At 33.8% G+C, this 20,617-nt stretch overlaps 2 protein-coding genes across 4 annotated transcripts in view; both read right to left on the bottom strand.

Moving 5' to 3' along the window:
* Nucleotides 1–20,617, bottom strand: part of LOC117782957 — a 51,278-nt gene that overhangs the window by 26,628 nt on the left and 4,033 nt on the right. For all 3 annotated transcript variants that reach the window (XM_034620076.1, XM_034620077.1, XM_034620078.1), the window contains exon 3: nucleotides 2,354–2,401. The gene's annotated coding sequence lies outside the window, so the exon portion shown is untranslated. The remainder of the gene's footprint in view (nucleotides 1–2,353; nucleotides 2,402–20,617) is intronic.
* Nucleotides 18,610–19,718, bottom strand: LOC117782961 (histone-lysine N-methyltransferase, H3 lysine-79 specific). Its single transcript, XM_034620081.1, has 2 exons — nucleotides 19,573–19,718; nucleotides 18,610–19,508 (listed from the first exon to the last, which is right to left on the bottom strand). Exons 1-2 carry the CDS (start codon nucleotides 19,604–19,606, stop codon nucleotides 18,808–18,810), a joined length of 735 nt encoding a protein of 244 aa, XP_034475972.1. The 5' UTR covers nucleotides 19,607–19,718; the 3' UTR covers nucleotides 18,610–18,807.

The following is a 20,617-nucleotide window of genomic DNA, read 5'->3' as shown; positions in this document are numbered from 1 at the left end:
TAAAACATCGATAATCATAATAATTAAGCATGACTCGGCAGAATGTTGTTGCTGTTGTTGTTGCAAGTTGCAACACACAGAAGCGGCAAGGTTGACACAGAGCTTAGAATAGCAGAGTCGACGTGAAAACGTGGCCAACAACGATCATGATGATGATGCATCAAATTGAGGGCTCAGAAAATCTATTTAATAATAACTAAACACCAGACTGCACATAAATTGTTAATTAAAGGCTTTTCGGTATTTCAAATTCAACACGATGATGATGTTGATTTGTGTATTTAGAAAGTGCCGAACCTTCTACTCTCCATTCTCTTCTTATTCTTGATTCTCGAAGAGAACATTATCAAATGATAATCATAGGACCAGTTACTCAACCGTCACGAAATGACGCCTACTTAAAGAACTCATCATTGATCTATAAATTCAGTTATTTTTATTGAAAGCAGCATGGCATTTACATTTCTCAATAACCAACAAAAAAAAATGGTAATAGTAAAGTTGCTAATAAAAGAATAAAGCAATTCAAAACTGTTTCAAATCATTTATGAATTTCTGTATTTTTGTATTTTTGAAATTCAGAATTTGTGTTGTTTATTTTAGCGCTTTTGTAGCACAGTTTGAGCCCATTGTTCCGCTTGGCTATTAATGTCAAAACTACTGTTAAATATTAAGAGGGAATGGCAAAAAGAGGGAAAGAAAGAGAGGGCAAACATTAACAACAATTGGCAATTTGCTTTAATTGTGTTGACAACAAAGCAAAAGCGTCGATTATTTTGTAAACAATGAAACAAAGTTAACCATTTTTTTTTTAGCAAATGGTAACACGAACAATGATTATCATGATGAAGTTACTGTTGATGATGATGATGATGGAAATTGGTAGTGGGGCCACCCCTAATACGTGTTAATGCCTAGACAAAGATCCAGTAGCCAACATAATGTTTAAAAGACAAATCAAAGTTCTTCTTTGAAACAACTGAACTATGGAAGAAAGTCTGATATTTTAAAATATATTTCTTTTTTTTCTATTCGTAATATAATATTTTACAGATAGAATAAGAGGTAAATTTTAAAATATTTTTGGACTATTTAAAAATACAAAATTTGATAAATCATACTTTAGTTTAACTAACGAAAAATGTTTAACTTTTCAAGTCAAAAATATGTGATTTTATGCCCATAGTGAGCCGAAATCTCAAACAGAGACAAAGACAAAAAGAGACTGGAAAACAAAAAGAATGATTCATCAGCTTTGTGAGTTCTTCTTCTTTTTCTCCTTTTCATCACATGACAATTGGGTAAGTAAGCTAATGGATTTGTTTAAGAAAAGTGCTGACTATAAACTGTCTACATTTGACTTTCTGAAATCAATTCAAATCATTCGACTCTAACCTTAAATTATATATAAATAGCGTTTTCACTTTACGCCCATTTCAAGCATGATTTGTTAAGAAAAACTTTGTTCAATTTCATCAAATTTTCATAACTTTTTTCTATAATTTAATTTGCGCAGATTTTCTCTTTTTTTTCGTTTTTACTTGTTTTTATTTATTTCAACTACAACAAAAAATTTCCCTGACGCTTTTCATGTGCAAAGTAAACGTTTTTTTTTTTGTTTTTACTTTTTTCTTTCCATTGCAGTTTTCATTATTTCGCTGAATTCGTCATTTGTCAACTTTTCTTTTAATAACCAACACGTTCAACTGGCCAAGTTGTTGTTTGTGCATTTGAGCAAAACCACAAGAAATGGGGGACAAAGCACACAGAACAGCTGCCACAATAGAAGCGAGTCAGAGCGAGAGAGATGGTGAGAGAGAGAGAGAGAGACTTGAACTAATTGTTTGGAAAGTCATTCAATATACAAGCTCTTTCTACTGTCCCTAACCAATCATGGCTCTGGCAATATAATTTTACAATAACTGGAGCATGAAAATATTATAACACAACAACTAACTTTATGGCTCAAAGTGATTTGATGCAGTCATAAAAAAAAACAAGCAATAACAACAACAGAAAAATACTAAAAGTTACCACTTAAAGTGTCTATTAATTTAAATATATCCGTCTAAAAAAGAATTGGCAAAGATTACAGGTAAAAATCAATCGATTAACGATCATTTCGAATTTCTATTGTCTTTGCTGGTTCCGCTTTCCACAAAGTTGAACTAGTTCCGATGCGGAAAACGGAAATACTCTATTTTATTTTATTTAATTATGTATAACTTTATTTATTTTATTAAAACAGATTTATTTACAAACAACTTAAATTTACTCAAATAAACAAATGCATCTAATCGGTTTCAATTGGAATTTAATTGATTGGCAAATACTCCCCAATTATTTGACTTACCTCTTAATTGTTTTGGCGCCTTTTTGATGCATCAAATATTTGCTAGTGCTGAAAGCAGAGCAAAGGTTACAAAAATCGATTAGTTAAATACACGTTTGTATATTGAGGGACCTCTTAGAGACTATTCCTAAGTTAAATCTTCCCAAATGAGTTTCAGCATATTCATTTATTAATCAAACAAAAGCAGAATTTGCATACCAACTAAATTCCACAACGATAGTCAGCATTATAAAGGCTAACGAATATCGCACCTGTCAAGCAACAATAGAGTCGTGTCACAGTCACTGTCACAGTCACTGTCACAGTCACAGTGAATAATCGAACGAAGAGCAATCACAGCGGAAGCTTTGTTTAAATTTTTGCGCTAACCAAACAGTTTACAGTTAACAGAAACGGTCAAGAAGATGTGGAGCAGGTAGAAGGAGAACGAAGTGGAAGGGGGGGCGCCTTCGAATCAACCTCAACGCTTGTGTGTCAAATGCGCTTAAAATGCAAACAAAATATTTCAGTAAAAAGATTTAAAACGCAAAGAATAAAATTAAAAAAAAAAAAAACGGCAAGAAAACCGGTTTCAGCATAATAATATCGGTCCGAGAAGCCAAGAACCGGTTGGATTTAAGCTTTATATACTTACATATATCACAATATACTATATATAAATATATATTAACATCAGATTGGCACAAAAGCAGAATCAGAATTGGATGAATACTATTTGAATACATCTCTGCTAAAGGTTTTGTAATACTTCGAGTATTTTCAATGAATTGAAGAAATGTAGAAATCTGTTGACTGACAAACAAATTAATTTCAATTAAATGTTGATTGAAGTTTGACTTGAAAATCATAAAGCGGCAACTTGTGACCGAGTTGAGATAAAGATCTAAACAGCTACTCCGCCTTTCCTCTCTTGCCACGGCGACTGACAGGCGTGAAGTGAGTCAAAATATGAAATAACAGCAACAAGAGTTGGCTTAATGCTTCTGGCCATATATTCGTATACTCGTATACTCGACTTGTACTCGCAGTTATTAAATAAGTCCGAAAACTACGGCAAAAAAGATCTGGCAAAACGGTACCAAAAATCGCAAAGTTATTGCCTGTCAGGCCAAGTGACGGCTGCCCAATCTTGTGGTCCACTCTTCCGCACTCTCCGCTCTCCTCTCTTTAGTCTTCAGCATTTTTTTTAATTTTTTGCATGCTAAAGCTTATTGAAAAGTCTTCCGCTTTTCGAAAATTACATGAACTGAGGCTGCGGCAAGTAGTTGAAGGTGTTGCCGAGCTGCAGTGCGGTGTGCAGTGTTGCCGAGTTGCCTTACGAGTAGATAAGCAATCGGCGGGTTTTGGGTTGCTGCTAATCACAAGGTGCCTGCCCGCCTGTCCATTGATTTATTGGCAAATTTCAAGTTAACACTTTTTCCTTAAATTGAGTTATTTATTTCGCTTGCCACATGCCACATGCTGCATGCTGCCGTTTCCCGTTTTTCGTTTTTCGTTTCTTGCACTTTTGCTATAATTTCAAAGCACATGATCACATGAGGTCGTCACGTACATAACATAGTTGGTAGGAAAAACCTGAAGGAAACCCGAGGGAACAACAAGTCGATGCATTTAGATTTATATTCGTAGATTTTGGCAGTCGTGTTAATGAAGTTGCTGATTTATGTTCTCACATTGCAGCGGGAAAATGCGCATAAAATCTATTGAGTAATTCTAATTTAATTTGATTTGAATGCGCTAAACGATTTTAGATCAGAGGATTTTTCAAAACTCACAAAAACCAATTAAAACATATTTTTGTAGTAAACTTTAATTTAGTTAACTTTTAAATTTAAAATGGACCATTTTTTATTGAATTGTAGAAGTTAATTTTTAAACTGCTATAAATTATACAATCTAAGCTTATTTCAAATGTGATTTATTTTTATTATTGCTGAATGATTTTAGCTGTCATTAAAAAACATATAAAAATTGTCTGCAACTGTTAATTACGTTTGCCATCCTTTTGAGTTACTGACAATCAGTGTTAAATAACATTGTTATTACTAAAGATATAATTAATGTGTCTTCCTAATAGCCATAAAATTTTCCGTATGTGCGAAAAGATGATTTTACCGCAAAATAAAACTGTTTAACTTATTACCCGGAAAATTGAAGGTGAACTTCACATGGTGACGACTTATGTGCAAGTAGCTTGACTTTTCCTCAACGCAACGTTTTCCTATTTCCCATACCAAAAACCGTTAACCGTAAATCCAACAAACGGCGTCATTGCCAAGTGCGAAAATGGCGCAAAAACACAAAAAAAAGCACAAAAAGAAAATTACACAAAGACAGTCAGACAGACAGACAGACAGAGAAATGAAAAGTTGTAACTGTTGTGGTTGTTGCTTTTGTGGTTGTAAAGTATTCAAAACGTGAATACGCGATTTATAAGGATAGAGAAAGATGAATGTGGCAGCAACTGAAAAATCAACCGAGTTAATTATGTGCATTTATTGTTTTAATTAATGTTTTCTATCGATTGAACAGCGACAGAAACCGAAACAGTGAAAGTTATTAACATTTAATAGCAATCGCAATGAAACAGCCATAAAGATTGAGAGATAGAGAGAGAGAGGTAGAGGTAGAGAGGGAGTTGGATATACGCGTAATACTCATAAATTAAGTCAATGTTAATATGAGTCGTAAGTGAATAAGCTGCAAACTTGTTGTGCGTGCTGTGAGCACTCAAAAGTATTCATTTACTGTGTGTGGGCTACACTCATATTCCCCCCGATCTTCCCCCTCCCCTTGCAGAGATGATGCGCAGGTGAAATTGAATTTAGCGGGATTTATCAATGAAAGTGCGAATGAGAGTTTGTGAAAATTCGTGGGATGCTGAAGTTGCTATCTGCCTTAAAAGTACGAACGCCTATTATCTGTAAAATCATTATTATAATTTGATTTTTAATCGCATTGTGGAGGAGTTAACGATAAGTAAAAATACAATTTCAAGAAAAAAAAGTATACATTTTAAAATTTAGTGAATCTAGCTCTTAAAAAAGAAACTTCAACTTCTGTTACCTACATTCGTACAAAACTTAGCCAGTAAAATTATTATTTGATTATAATCAAGATAATAAAAAAAAACAACGTACAGCCCATAGTGCATCTAGCTTTTACAAGAGATTTCTTCTTTATCTGTTTAAATATTTTAATTAATTATTTTCTAGCTTTAAGCATAACTTCCTTACTTCTGTGTTTTCAAGTTAACCTTAAGCTGTCGTTCTAAATTCTGATTTGCCACACAAAAATTCAAATAAAGTCAGTTGAATTTAGAGCTTTGTTTAAACAACAATATATCACGGTCAACAGCTAACTTAAAATTCAGTTTTATTAAAACTTACACAAGCTAAATTATAATTTCTTTCAAAATGAATTTTGCATTAGATTAAACATAATAACTTTGATTTGTAATACACATTTGTCTTCCATCTATTGTCATTTCTAAGCATTATTATATGTCAATCTATACAATTTTCTTAAACGTTATTGTTTCTATTTTGTAAGCTTTAAAACTGTCACATATGTTTTAATTAGTTTTGCGAAATGCAAAAAAAACGAAACTCTATAAATAAATGAAGAAATTTGGCGATACGCTTGAACCTTTCTCTCCAACCATCTATGGAGCTTACATAATTTCAGAGCAGAGTGCAAATTTCTATTCGCGGGCTTCCATAATTTAATGACAGCTCTTTATGGGCCCCTAAAACCTGCGCTTGGCCCGTCAGCCCAGACAGTCGTTGATTTCCCCCCCCAAAAACCTAAATACAAGTTTCAATATAAAATTTTTGTAGACTTTCGCTTTCTTGACTCTCAGTTTTCTGGGAGACTTCTCTTGGCATCCCAAAGATTTGCAATCAAAATTATCTACCAGACAGTTACAAAATATTTGCAGTTTTTTTTCAACAAGCTTGCAGACAATTAGCGGTCGAATTGCCAAGATACACAAATAATAAATCTAAGACTAATAAAAATAATACAAATATGCAATGCCAGCAATGGCAACAACTAAAACAACAACAACAACCGCCCCATGTTGCATGTGCACTGTAATGTGGCTAATGCAACCGGTTGCTGCCCAGCCGAAAAACTGCAACTGCAACTGCAACAGCGGCGGCAACAGCGACGGCAGCGGCAACAACGACTTTCCATTTTCAAATGTTTTTTGCAGCCTTGCGTTGCGTTGCCTTGCGCCGTCAACTGGCCACGGCTGCAGCATCGACAACTGCAACAGCAACAACAACAACAACCTTAACAACAACACCAACAACAACAGCAACATCAGCAACAACATCGACAACGGCAGCAACATCGACAACTTTTCATTTCGTTTTTCACGCGGCGCATGCCAAAAAAAAAAAAGAAAAAGACACACAAAAAAAAAGAATAAAATAATAATAAAAACGAAATGACCGAAAACTGCAAATCCAGCGACGATTTTTATAACCACATGAAGGGTACTTAAACTTGGTCTTTAATCTCGTAACGCTCGTAACTCCACCGAAGTCACAGCATTTTAGTCATCATTTTTTGCGTCAATTATAATATTATACAACACGAGTATGTGTGCGTATTTCATATGTTGCTTTAATAACTAAAGATGTTATTCAATTTATTTCATGAAAATTTAAGTATTTTTTAGTTTATTTGAATCTCAATACGAGAAAAAAGAATAATAATATTCTTTCAGTGATTTTTATATAAAATATAAAGAGCTATTTTTGTAAATTTGCAGTATTTTTTCTATATTTACCTATTCCCATATTGGAATATTTTACAAAGTACGTGTATATAGGTATTTGTGTATTTCTCAAATATTTTAAATCTAATAAGAGCGTTTTGTATGCTTATAACTGCTCGAATATTGAATTTTTTTTAAATATTTGTAATACTCCGATAAAGTGAAATAATTTTTTTCCCAATTTAAATTTGTAAATAATGAAAAATTATTAGGAAATATAAAATAATAATATTTATTACAATACTATTTCTAATAGTTATTAGTATTAATTAGAGATCATAATATTTTTATTTCCAATTGAATATCCAACTATATTTAAATTCATATGATTCAAAATGTATTCTTTATCTTCCAAGTAGTCATCAATCGATTCTATCATTTTAATTTGTAGTTAATAACATTATTTGCATTAATTTAGTTAATTAGCTTATTGACTAATGGCATTCAACTTGTAGATTCATTTGCATAATCTTCAAGAGGATGACGCCCCATAAGTGTATGCAAGTTTCGTCTAAGCTCGAATACATTTTCAACTTGGCCATTTTGGAGAATTGAAAACTGAAAACTGAAACTGCTGGTGATGTCTGCGCGCTGTCTACGCAGCTGGAAGTCCCCGTCCCAGTCCCAGTCTCAGTCGTAGTCTCAGTCGTAGTCGTAGTTTCCCCCTGCCTACCACACTCCTTTCCAGTCTCAATCTTCAGTCTTCGGGGCGAAGACCTGGCTTGAAGTTGAAACTGAGGTCCAAGTCGAAGTTGGAGTCGAAGTCACAGTGTATGCCGTGTGGCAAGTGCTGCAATGTTGACAATTTTTAGTTGCCGTTTGTTGTTGTAGTAGTACTAGAGGTTGTTGTTGTTGTTGCTATTGCTGTTGCTATTGCTGTTATTGACCGGTCTTTGCCTTTCACGAGAGACCAAGTTGGGGCATGGTTATTAGTGGGCGTAATGCTGTTGTTGTTGCCACAGCTACTGGTTGCTGTTGCTGTTGTTATTGGTATTGCTGTTGCTGTTGCTTTTGCTTTCCACAACCACAGCAATAATTGTCGATTGCCTTTTTTGGGTCTGCACAGCGGAAACGTTGCTGATTGCACTTGCAACAGTCGTAGAAACAGCGCGAGTTGAATGTGCCACGTTTTGTATTGTTGTTAAACAGATATTTGATTTGACTACTTCGATTTGTGTTTATCCCCGAGTACACAAACGGAAGCTTCAGGCAAATAAACATATAACAAACAACAAGTAACAAATAACAAACAACAAACAACACACAAACATTGTCCCCTGTCGATGAGTCAAGCATAAAAATTCTATAGACGCATATTGGTGTGGCAAGTTGTCGGTATTCTTGCCCCCCAAGTTAAAACGCAAATCGTGAATGTACTTCCGCTCAAGACGACGACAATGGGCCAAGTTTAAGCTGGAGGCTCAAATCAAAATATGGCTTAAAGAGCGGAAACAGTTTAATCTAATGCTTAACTCAAGTGAGACTTATAAGATACAGTTTAATTAGTTTGAACAGTTTTTTTTTAAATTAAGTAATCCTCAATTCTTGGAGCTCTTCAGTTCGCAAAAAAATATTTACATAAACTTTATGCTATTTAATATTCTACTATATATTATTTAAATTAAATTGATTTAGAATCAGTGAAAAACAATAACTATTGTTAAAAAAATGTCTTTTAATCGGAAATATTTTTCATAGCTAGAGAAAAAATTAGCCTAGTCTTTTTTTATGAAAAATCATTTCTAAAATATGGATAAATGGCTATTTCTAAAAAAAATTGGGTTATTCTACTTTTCAATCTTTTCTAAATATTACGGCGAAATTAACCCTTGTCAGCTATACCAATTTTTTCTAATATAAATCCAATATTAAGAAAATCTGCCTGTGAATTTAGAAATTTTGTGACAGCTGAAATATAATAATATCAAAGCATCCAAATTATAGGTAAAAATAATATCTTGAAGGTCGCTTTCATAGTCACTTAATCGCTTTTATACAATCTTTATAAATTCGCCCTACAAAAAACAAATTTTCGACCCATAATTAAGAAAATCAAATAATGTTTTGTTTTAATCTCAAAAGGAAAAAATTTTAAATTTTATAATATATAATATAATATAGATTTTATAAAATATAGAAAACAAAGTTTCCAAGTGCACACATCTCTAAACTTTATTTAAGTTAGCAAAACTAGTTAACTTAATGATTTTTACTTAATTAAGTTGGGTTCTGTTTCGGTTTAATTGCCATTTGCATGCTGAAGGCATTCCAATTAAGAAACTAGACCTTTTTATGAGTTGCAGCTCGGCTTTTAGCCATACTGTGAGTGCATTCTCTAAATGATTTCCTTAACATTGCTTCCTAGCCATTTATCATGTTTTGAACACGCGTTTCAACCCGCGGTGAGGCATAGAACCCAGAAAAACAACTAAAAAAAAACAACAATAAATTAAAACTAACAAGAACCCGGCTGGAAGCAAGCCTAATGCAGTTTTTTGACCTTTTTGGGGCCAGAAACATTAACATTAACGTTCACGTTAGCGTTAACATTAGGAACAATAACATTAAGCAAGTAACCGTTAATGTTAACAGCAACAACTGCAAGCAACTATTTTTTGAGTGCTTACTGAAAGTTGACGCCTTCAAAGTTGACAACGTCATCGACATTGTTGTTGTTGTTGTTGTTGTTGCTGTCGTTGTTGCTTATGTTAATGTTGTTGTTGCTGCTGCTGCTGGGCACATTTTTACCGTTTGCAAGCTGTCATATTTCTTGTCGTGGTGTGTGTGTTTTCTTGTTCGCTTCAACTAATTTGTTATTATTTTTCGACATTAATTTTTGATAATTTTTGAATGAATCTTGCTGCGGGCACTGAATAAATTTGTGACTGTTATTAGATCTGCATTCAAGGCTTGAATTAGTAAACGTCCCCTCAGGAAAAAGTGAGTGAAAATAGGTTTCAACCAAGGGATATATCATTTAATAATAAAAATTACAAAGAATTTTTTTAATGAACATAATATAACATTCATATTTAACTTAATACTTATGTAAAGATTACATTCCATATAAAAATAAAACCACCAAGTTTTTTTTTTAATTCTTTTTTTTTTTCAATTGAAGAAATAACACAATCAAACCTTATAAAATTTATTAGGAAGAATGTTTAAATCTGATTAGAATCAATCCCTGTAACAATCCCTGGTAAAAACGAAAGAAAATTTACTTTTTATAATTGAATTTTATTTAAGATTTGTTTTTTTTTATAGATATTTTTAATTTTTTACTATTATTTTTGTTTACTATTTTTTTGAATTACAACAAACTATTTAAAATTAATTAAAGAGTTATATCTTATCAAGCAAGTACATATATTTGTTTATCCGTAATGTTTTCAAAACAAATTGACTAATTACAATTTTTCCACTGAAATGCTAGAAATAACATTTTCAGCTATGTGCTTGGGCTTTATCATTATCATTATCAATAGTTATAGCCATCGCAATGCGATGCCAAATACGTGAGGCCTAAAACATTCACGCAATTTCCTGTCCACTTTGCAGTCCTCAGAAATTGTCGTATAACCGTCTCAGGCATTTGTTTTTGGCATGCGGTCTGCATTTAAAACGTAAACAGAAAAATTTCTTGTTAATTACGCCACTCACTAGCATTAACACATTTCCCTGTCATCATTCTGCTGACCCAATTTTCACAGTAAATAAAATAAGCGACTAACTGAGCAAACCGAAGCGACTTTTACCGCACATTAAAATTAAACAATTCCATTTTGTTTTCTTTTTTTCTTTAATTTTTTGTTTAAATGATTGCAAAAAATGTTTTCAACTTCTTCGTTAACGCTGACAGTTGCAATTGGCCGAATTGGCCCAAAGGGGACAGCAAATGGCCAGCATTATAATTAAATTCGAGAGCAATTTCTGGAGCATGCAGCCAAGTAACTTGTTGCAAATTCAAAATTGGGGCAACAACTGGTTAAATTTAAGCTGAATTTAGGTAAAAAGAGCAAGTGAAATTAAAAAAATATATCCAAATTATTCCAAATGCCAGAATAAATGAGAAATGAACTTGACCGACCTGTAAAACGAGAGTCATGCATTTAGTTTTGGCCAATTCAAACTGAAGGCCATGGCAAATGCAAATGTATCTTCAGAGTTTGTTTAATTTTGTAACAAAATTCACACGCTTTTTAGTGGTCACATTAACGTGGCATCATCGGCATCATTATCATTATAGTAATCATTAACGTAATCATTATTTTGTGCAGGCAGCAATTAAAACGAGAGCGAAAGTAAAACATTTAACAAGTTGGCAATAACAATTGCATACTTAAACAAAAAGAAAAAAAAACAGATACAGATACAGTAATGAAAACAATAAACAAATAAAACTAACAACTTATTCAATTGAAAGCTTTCGCTGTGAAAAATGAAATAAAAATTCGTGTTGCAATTGCCAAGTAAATGAAATTGAGTGAAAATTGATGATGTTCATGAGAAAAGCTAATTAAATGCAAATTGTTGTGGGCAGTTTAATGATACTGATACCCCCTCCCTAATTCCTCCCTGTTCCACTGCCATTGTTGGTTCAGTCAAACTCAATTAATCTTTGGCCATAAAAAATCATCCAGTGTCATGACTTTAATTACTTTATTACCAGCCCCCCACCGAAAGTGGTCTGCATTCCTTCTGCTGATATATGGCCCAAAGATTCGGGTTTGGCATGTGGCCAGAGCTTCGACTCTCGACTCTCGACTCTCGACCAGGACTTGTGGGCTGGCATTTGAGGCGGCCTTAGCGGTACTCTGACTTAAGAGGCCCCAAAAAATTAACCAAAGACATATCGCTTACGCCCCCTGGCCAACAATATGGTCAGCATAACAATTTATATAACTTACTTGTATTATACATACATACGTGTACATGGACTCACGTACGTGTATGTTACATATACATATGTGTTCTTATTTACAAGCTAACTGGCTGTGCAAAATAATTTAATTTATAACTAAGCTGATGGCAGCTGCGCACAGTGGGTAAAATGCAGCAAAATTCCAATTAATTATATTGAAAATAACAAAATTAACTAAAGATTGAATCAAGTTTTTATCATATAATTTCTTTATAGCACACACAGTGGCAGTTTATGAAAATATATTCATGAATTTTGTCTGATTTTATTACCAAACAATAATGAAATAGACAGTTACTTAAGAAACAATTTGAACCAACCCTTTTATAAAAGTTATTAATTTTAATAATAAATTGATAATACAATAAATATATAATGGTGCATATTATTACTCTATTTATTTATTTCACTGTAATTTGATTATAAATGAGAATTTGTTTTTAATATGCAAATGACATGGAACTGCCACTGTGCCGCACTGTGGGCAAATTTCATGCAGAACCCAAGCTGGGGATTTAAAGGCCATTGCCACTGCGATCACATATACAACGAGTGAGGGGCGTGGTCGGCTTAAAATCAGACAGGCAGTTCAACGGGCCTCCCGCAAGATTGCCAAAAAACAAATAAGAACGCAAAATTCAATTGGTCGACTTTGAGATACGCGTTACTTAATTTAAGCATGAATAAATATTTATTGTACGCTTTTTTTTCAACTTCCTGTTTCGAAGAGACCGTTAAAATAATGTTAAAAATATTTTATATCCGTTTAGAGCCTCTAGCTCTTATAGTAATAAGAAATTAAAGAAATGAAATAAAAGATACCCTTTCACTCTACATGTACTGGGTATAAAAAGATCACAAAATTTATAATGAATGCGTTGCTTTTGTGCAACAGCAGCTGACAGACATCAAAACTGGCCAAAAGGCAGCCCACAAGTGAATGAAATGTGGGCAAGTGTATTAAAAATTAATTAAAAAGCCAACTGCAAAACTGACAAGTAGAAGAAGACGCAGAAGAGGCACGAGAAAGCGCAGAAAGTAACTAGAGAAATGTGTATTATTATGACTTCAATATGAGGCTGACTCAGAGTTTGAGGCTACGTGAGTTGCACACCAAATCGAAGCTAGAACATGCCACAAAGCCGCAATGCTCAATGGCTGGTAGCAAATTGATTGCCAGCGAGAGTAGAGAGTGGAAAGAGAAGCAGAGAATTGACCCACTGCTGCGAGTATCTGGCAGATACAAAAGCGTTAGAATTGTGGATCGTTTAACTGCGCTGCCTAACTGTGGCAAGACCTCAATATCAATAGAGAACGTGGCACGCTCCTCCGGCAGACAGTCAGACAGTCAGACTGAGAGACTGAGAGACTGCCCCGAGTCTCGAAATTATTTGCGGCATATTAACTATTGTTGTTGTTGCCCAATTTGCATAATTAGCGTACATTTTTCGGCCATTTAACAGCGCTTCTTTAATCACCTTTTAAGTGAGAGTTGAAATTATTGACAACACCACAAACTGTGAGGCGAAAGTCTACACAGCACTGTAGATAATAATAATACTTCACATACGCCAAGTTGTCTGTCCAACTATGAGTTAGGCGAGCACTTGGACAGAAGAATGTCTGCGAAGAATTGTAGCATTGCAATCAAAAGGTCAATCAACTTGTGCAGCAACTGCAGAAATATTTATGAAAAGAATTCGAAGGAAGCAAGAAATGAATGCAATAAAGTGAATGGAAATGAAGGCAAGCGCATTTTGGATTAAAGTGTCAAACTCACTCTACAAATAAGCATACTGGTAGTGTAGGGTGTAGTGTAGTGACAGAACTCAGGCAGATTTAATAAAGAATGCAATGTAAAGTGCAGAGAATCAATTTAAGATTAAGGTGTCAAAACAACTAAGGAAATGCAGATAAAATATACAACGGAAAAGAAAAAATTCAATAAATAAATAGAGTAAATAAATAAACAACGAAATGGCAAAACTAAATAAATAAATAGAGTGAAGAGAACTTAATTCTAGATTTTAGCAAAAGAGTATGGCTTAGTGTAGGGTATCCGCTTAAAATTTACCATTAAAAATTTCAAAATTATTTTAAAGAATTTATAAATATAGTAAAGGTAAAGAATTTAATTAAAAGTATCAAAGCAACTCAGCAAATGAACATGCCCAAGTGTAGGGTATTCGCGTGTACATCTGCAGAGCAGCTATGGAATGTGCCACAGCATCAACCATAAACAAACAAACGGTAACAGTTTCCACAACAGAAGCAACCCATTGAAAATGAAATGCAGTCCGACAACAATGACGACGATTATAATTTTTTCCGGTCAAACGATGTAACAGGTGGCAGGTGGCAGATGACAAGTGGCAGACAGTGTGGAATCAGCATACGATTTTATCAACTACCGCTTGCAAATATTTACATGCACAAGTCGAGATAAGAGCTGATAATACGTTTATGACGGTAAGACGAAAAGATAAACTCGGCGAGTGAAAAAAAAGAGAAAATCTTTTGCTGTCTATCCATTTTTTTTTGGGCTAGGCACAAAGCGACCTTTACCCGGAAGCAATTCAATGGGTGTTGCAACTGGCTTGGGCAGCTACTTTTACTTTAAACCAGCTTGCATAATGCACTAGCTATAGATACAATACATAAAGAGATGCAACTACAGCTACAGCTATAGATACATTTTAAGATACAGATACAGATACACGCCCCAAATAATGCGACAAAGAGTCGCGTTAATTCAAACAAATTGCAGCATAAATGCATTATTAAAGCCAGAGGAGCAAACACCGAAAGCCGACAGTCGAGCGACAGTGTGACCGTGTGTCAGTGTGACAGTATTAAATGCAGCGCACATCTTGCAGCTAGAAATGCCGCATTGAGAATGCATATGATAAATGGCCATAGCCCAAGCTTGTTTCAACATTCAGCTGCCACAAAATGTGGGCTGCAACGCACAGTGGTTACAACTAGACCTAGAGCAAAACAAATGCTTTAAGCGTGAGGAAAATTTGATGATAGATGGCTTAGGGTCGAAGAAAAATCAAATTTTCTAGATCATAAAAATTCAAATGCAGAATCAATTTAGAGGCCATTTCATGATCAAAATGACATTCCGCTTGAAAATCGGTTAATTTTTGATGAAGTTATGAGAGATCAAAGTTTTCGAAAAAAGTGTCAAGGGGTATGTATGGAAAATTGGATGATAAATGGCTTAGTATTGAAAAAATATCAAATTTTCTAGATGATAAAAATTTAAATGCAGAATCAATTTAGAGGCCAAATCATGATCAAAATGACATTCCGCTTGAAAATCGGTTAATTTTTGATGAAGTTATGAGAAATCAAAGCTTTCAAAAAAAATTTCAAGGGGTATGTATGGAAAATTGGATAATAGATGGCTTAGTATTGAAAAAATATCAAATTTTCTAGATGATAAAAATTTAAATGCATAATCAATTTAGATGCCAAATCATGATCAAAATGACATTCCGCTTGAAAATCGGTTAATTTTTGATGAAGTTATGAGAGATCAAAGTTTTCGAAAAAAGTGTCAAGGGGTATGTATGGAAAATTGGATGATAGATGGCTTAGTATTGAAATAATATCATGATAAAAATTTTAATGCATAATCAATTAAGATGCCAAATCATGATCAAAATGACATTCCGCTTGAAAATCGGTTAATTTTTGATGAAGATATGAGAGATCAAAGTTTTCGAAAAAAGTGTCAAGGGGTATGTATGGAAAATTGGATAATAAATGGCTTAGTATTGAAAAAATATCAAATTTTCTAGATGATACAAATTTAAATGCAGAATCAATTTAGAGGCCAAATCATGTTCAAAATGACATTCCGCTTGAAAATCGGTTTATTTTTGATGAAGTTATGAGAGATCAAAGTTTTCGAAAAAAGTGTCAAGGGGTATGTATGGAAAATTGGATGATAAATGGCTTAGTATTGAAAAAATATCAAATTTTCTAGATGATAAAAATTTAAATGCAGAATCAATTAAGAGGCCAAATCATGATCAAAATGACATTCCGCTTGAAAATCGGTTAATTTTTGATGAAGATATGAGAGATCAAAGTTTTCGAAAAAAGTGTCAAGGGGTATGTATGGAAAATTGGATGATAAATGGCTTAGTATTGAAAAATATCAAATTTTCTAGATGATAAAATTTAAATGCAGAATCAATTTAGAGGCCAAATCATGATCAAAATGACATTCCGCTTGAAAATCGGTTAATTTTGATGAAGTTATGAGAAATCAAAGCTTTCAAAAAAAAATTTCAAGGGTATGTATGGAAAATTGGATAATAGATGGCTTAGTATTGAAAAAATATCAAATTTTCTAGATGATAAAAATTTAAATGCATAATCAATTTAGATGCCAAATCATGATCAAAATGACATTCCGCTTGAAAATCGGTTAATTTTTGATGAAGTTATGAGAGATCAAAGTTTTCGAAAAAAGTGTCAAGGGGTATGTATGGAAAATTGGATGATAAATGGCTTAGTATTGAAAAAATATCAAATTTTCTAGATGATAAAAATTTAAATGCAGAATCAATTTAGAGGCCAAATCATGATCAAAATGACATTCCGCTTGAAAATCGGTTAATTTTGATGAAGTTATGAGAAATCAAAGCTTTCAAAAAAAATTTCAAGGTATGTATGGAAAATTGGATAATAGATGGCTTAGTATTGAAAAAATATCAAATTTTCTAGATGATAAAAATTTAAATGCAGAATCAATTTAGAGGCCAAATCATGATCAAAATGACATTCCGCTTGAAAATCGGTTAGTTTTTGATGAAGCTATGGGAGATCAAAGTTTTTAAAAAAATGTCAAGGTGTAAGTATGGAAAATTTGATGTAAGATGGCTTAGTATTGAAAAAATATAAAATTTTCTAGATGATACAAATTTAAATGCAGAATCAATTCAGAGGCCAAATCATAATCAAAATGATATTCCGGTATCGGTTCCTGTGTTATTCCCTGGTTCTTTATTTTCAAAACCTAAAATATTAAAAATTAAAAATTTTTTAAGCACTTCAATTCTTAAATATTTGGTTTTATTCAAAATAAAATCTAATAATTTATAAACAAAAGATAATAGTCATATCGCGTTATGCTTTAATTCAAATGCAAAGCGCTTTTAATGCTCCATTTAGTTTGACAACCAAAAACAATGAGATTGCATTTTGTATTTTCAAGCATTAATGATGATGAGCACCCCACTGTGCGGCAAGTGTTTTGTTGTCGTTGTTGTTGTTGTTGTTCGGCTGCTGGGACTGCAACTAATTTGATTAATGATAAGCCGAGCTTAACTGACGACGATTGTGATTCATTATGTGCGCACATCCAGCACACTTAGCGCAAAAGATACAGATACAGATACAGATACGCAATGCGAGGGGAGAAGTAAAAAGGGGAGGTAGATCGTTGGCATAGAATTCGAATCGAGTGCCAAAAGAATGAACATTATTTTATTAGCTAAACAACAAGTGTCCGTTGTTTATGAACAGTGAGTGCGTTTGAGCTACCAATTGAATATCGTGCTGCGTTATCTATGAGATACAATTTACTTCTACAATTGCAATTCAGTTTGCAATGTGCGCTGATTACATGCAATGAGCCATTTCCTTTGTAGCCAACTGGCACGGCAACTAATGCCATAGACGAAGCCGTTGTTACATACGTGTACACTGTACATATATCCATAACCATCGTCAAATCTATCTATACACATATCCATATTAGCCCGTCACAGCCATTGACCACTTGTTGCATTTGGGTCAAAATGAAGCGGACGAACAGATCTAGATCTGTCTACTTAGTCCACATATGTAAATATATATCTATCTGCATACTATTTTGTATGCATTCAATCTTCAACTAGACCATCTCTTTGCATCAAAACTTCTTGAAACGGAAAATGTTATAAAGTTGTTGTAGCAGGAATATTCATTTAGATATCGATTAAATATAATTATCGCTTATTTACATCTCGCTGTTAACTCGATATAAATATATAACATACACTGTAAATAACATAACATACTCTATTAGCGATTTTAACATACTCTGTAAATAAATAGAAGATATGTTAAGCATCATTCTGTTATTCGGAAATTAAATAAATCAGGCGCATTCCGCGATTGAAATTAATAATATACTGACTACATTTTTATATTTATTTATCCATAAAATTATTTCAGCTTGACTTTGAAACATTGAAAAGAAAAGTATTTATTCCTTATATATAAAAAAAAAATATTTAAGACAAATTTTCTTATCATTAAATCTAATAAAGATAAAAAATTTGCAATTTTTAAAATTCCAAAGGGGGACCCTTAGTATATCGAAACTAAGCTATCCCCTTTAAAAAAACAGGGTATAAGAATTCTGACAGATTTTACCAACAGCAAACATTTATATATTTATTTGTTGAAAACTTGAAACAGTGCAAATCATTTTTTGAAATAACTATTATTCAAATTATTATTTTTGTTGTGGATGTTGTTGTGAATGAGACTGTAAATGTTGTTGTTGTTTGATGTTGAGCTGTTTTTAGCTAGTATTGTTGTTGTTGCTGTTGGTGGTGCAAAAAGCTTAATGTTTAAGCCAAACTGAGTGTAAAATTGTTGGTAGCAAAAGCGTAAGCTAATTTGGTTTGGAATTCGTGTTGTAGATACGTTTAGTTGTGGACTTCTTTGGGCCATCATTTAGGCCTTCTCGCGCTGCTTTCGCTCCTTGTCGCGCTGTGCCTGATTCTCTTTCTGCATCTTTTCCCTCTCCTGTTTGAGCTTGTTGCGTTCCTTTTCCTTCTCATCGATACGCTTGATTTCCTCCTTTTCCCAGCTCTCGAATTCCTCGCGCTCCTGTGTCAGTCTAACCAACTCGGACATCTCCTGATCGGAGACGCCCTCATCGATGTCCTTCTGCATGAGCTCCACCTCACGGGCCATGGCTTCCTTGGCCTTGCGACGTCGCACCTTCAATTCCTTGGCCTCAAGTATGTCCATCTTGCGCTGCTCCCGCTCCTCCTTCTCCGCCTGGCGACGCTCTTCCTCTCGAGCAAACTCCTCCATCTCATCCTCGGTATACGGATAGTCGGGCACGGTGGCATTCAAAGACGGTAATCCCGAGCTAATACTCAAGGCAATGGTGCCAACGAGGGCCAAGATGCCACTGATTAAAACCATATTGTACTTTGAATTCTTGGCATGCCAGGCAGTCATAAAATCACCCTCCGGCTTGGGCAGATCACTGAAGACGGCGTGAGTTCCTCCACTGGGGAAGTATCCATGCTTCAACTTCGGTGGCTCCGTCATGGTGCATTTGGGTGGCGATGTTGGCTTACTCGGTGTCTTTGCTGCCAATTGTCGCGTTATGTAGATGCAACTATTCAATCGATTGTTGCGTACTACAATCAACAGTCAGAGGTCATAGGTTAAAGGTCAAAGGTCAGTTGAAATTACTATACTTACTAGCCGTTGGTGTGGCCATCAAAAGTCTGGACATCTTTTATCTCTTTTTGGTGAGCGTTGAATTTGATAACTTATCGTTAAAAGTGTGACTGATAAAAATATAATTCTCCAATGTGACAACAAAAGATTTCCCAAGAGCTGCTTTGATTTCTACTCAACTCCTAACTTTCTATTCTATTGTCAATCTAAAAATGTTGTACATTGAGTCATCCTGTTTAAAGTGCTGCGAGACTTTGCAATTCTTAGGTTTACTCTCTATATATGAAAGTTATATATAATTTGCCGACCAGTAGAAACGTTGTGATTTCACTTTGATTATTTTAAGAAATTCAAGTTAAGGTTTCTCAACAATATAATATGATATTAAACAATATTTGTGCCTTATTTTGAAGGATAAATAAAAGTAGCTTAAGCATAGTATTCAGAAAAAACATACCCATTTAACCTTAAAATACGAAATTCTCCTAGGGCATATAAAATGTCACATTTATGTTCCGAAATAAAAAACTTTTTCTAAAAAGATCCATAACAATCTAGACATATTTAATATTATATCTTTAACTCAGGGTTCAATATTTACTTCTAAAGTAAAGACATTTTATCTCTAATTTTCAGTACAATAATTTTTGAAGATAGAAAACATTTTATAAAAGTTTTTTTTTACTTCAGTTGCTAGGATTATCCCGAAAATTACAGCTATGTGTTGGCCATAACTGTACCTTTGTGTGTGTTGCACTGTTCATCCACATTTAACCACTCGAAGCACAATTCCAATAAAGCAACTTCTTTGAAAACAAATAACACAGATAACTTCTTGTAGATTTAACTTAAATTTAAGGCATGTAAAAAAGCATCCATTTGGTGTGATAAGAAACAAACAACAACTAGAAAATCGTGTACAATAATTTACACAACGGTTAACATGTACGTACCTCAGCAAGAAGAAGAAGAAGCGGGTCTTATCTCTGTAGACAGATACCAGAGCAAAGAAAGAGAACGAGAAAGAGAGGGAGAGGGAAAGATGTTGGCAAGAAGAAGAGTCACA

This window comes from Drosophila innubila, assembly GCF_004354385.1.
Source record: "Drosophila innubila isolate TH190305 chromosome 2R unlocalized genomic scaffold, UK_Dinn_1.0 1_C_2R, whole genome shotgun sequence".
Lineage (NCBI taxonomy): Eukaryota > Metazoa > Arthropoda > Insecta > Diptera > Drosophilidae > Drosophila > Drosophila innubila.
The sequence above is the reverse complement of the archived record's forward strand: the minus strand, read 5'-3'. Positions and strand labels throughout refer to the sequence as shown.

Bases quoted from the DNA above. Each gene is read 5' to 3' on its own strand.
- LOC117782961 (XM_034620081.1), bottom strand. From the start codon at position 19,606: ATGTCCAGACTTTTGATGGCCACACCAACGGCTA. The intron at 19,509-19,572 runs GTAAGTATAGTA...TGTTGATTGTAG, and splicing joins GATGGCCACACCAACGGCTA to TACGCAACAATCGATTGAAT.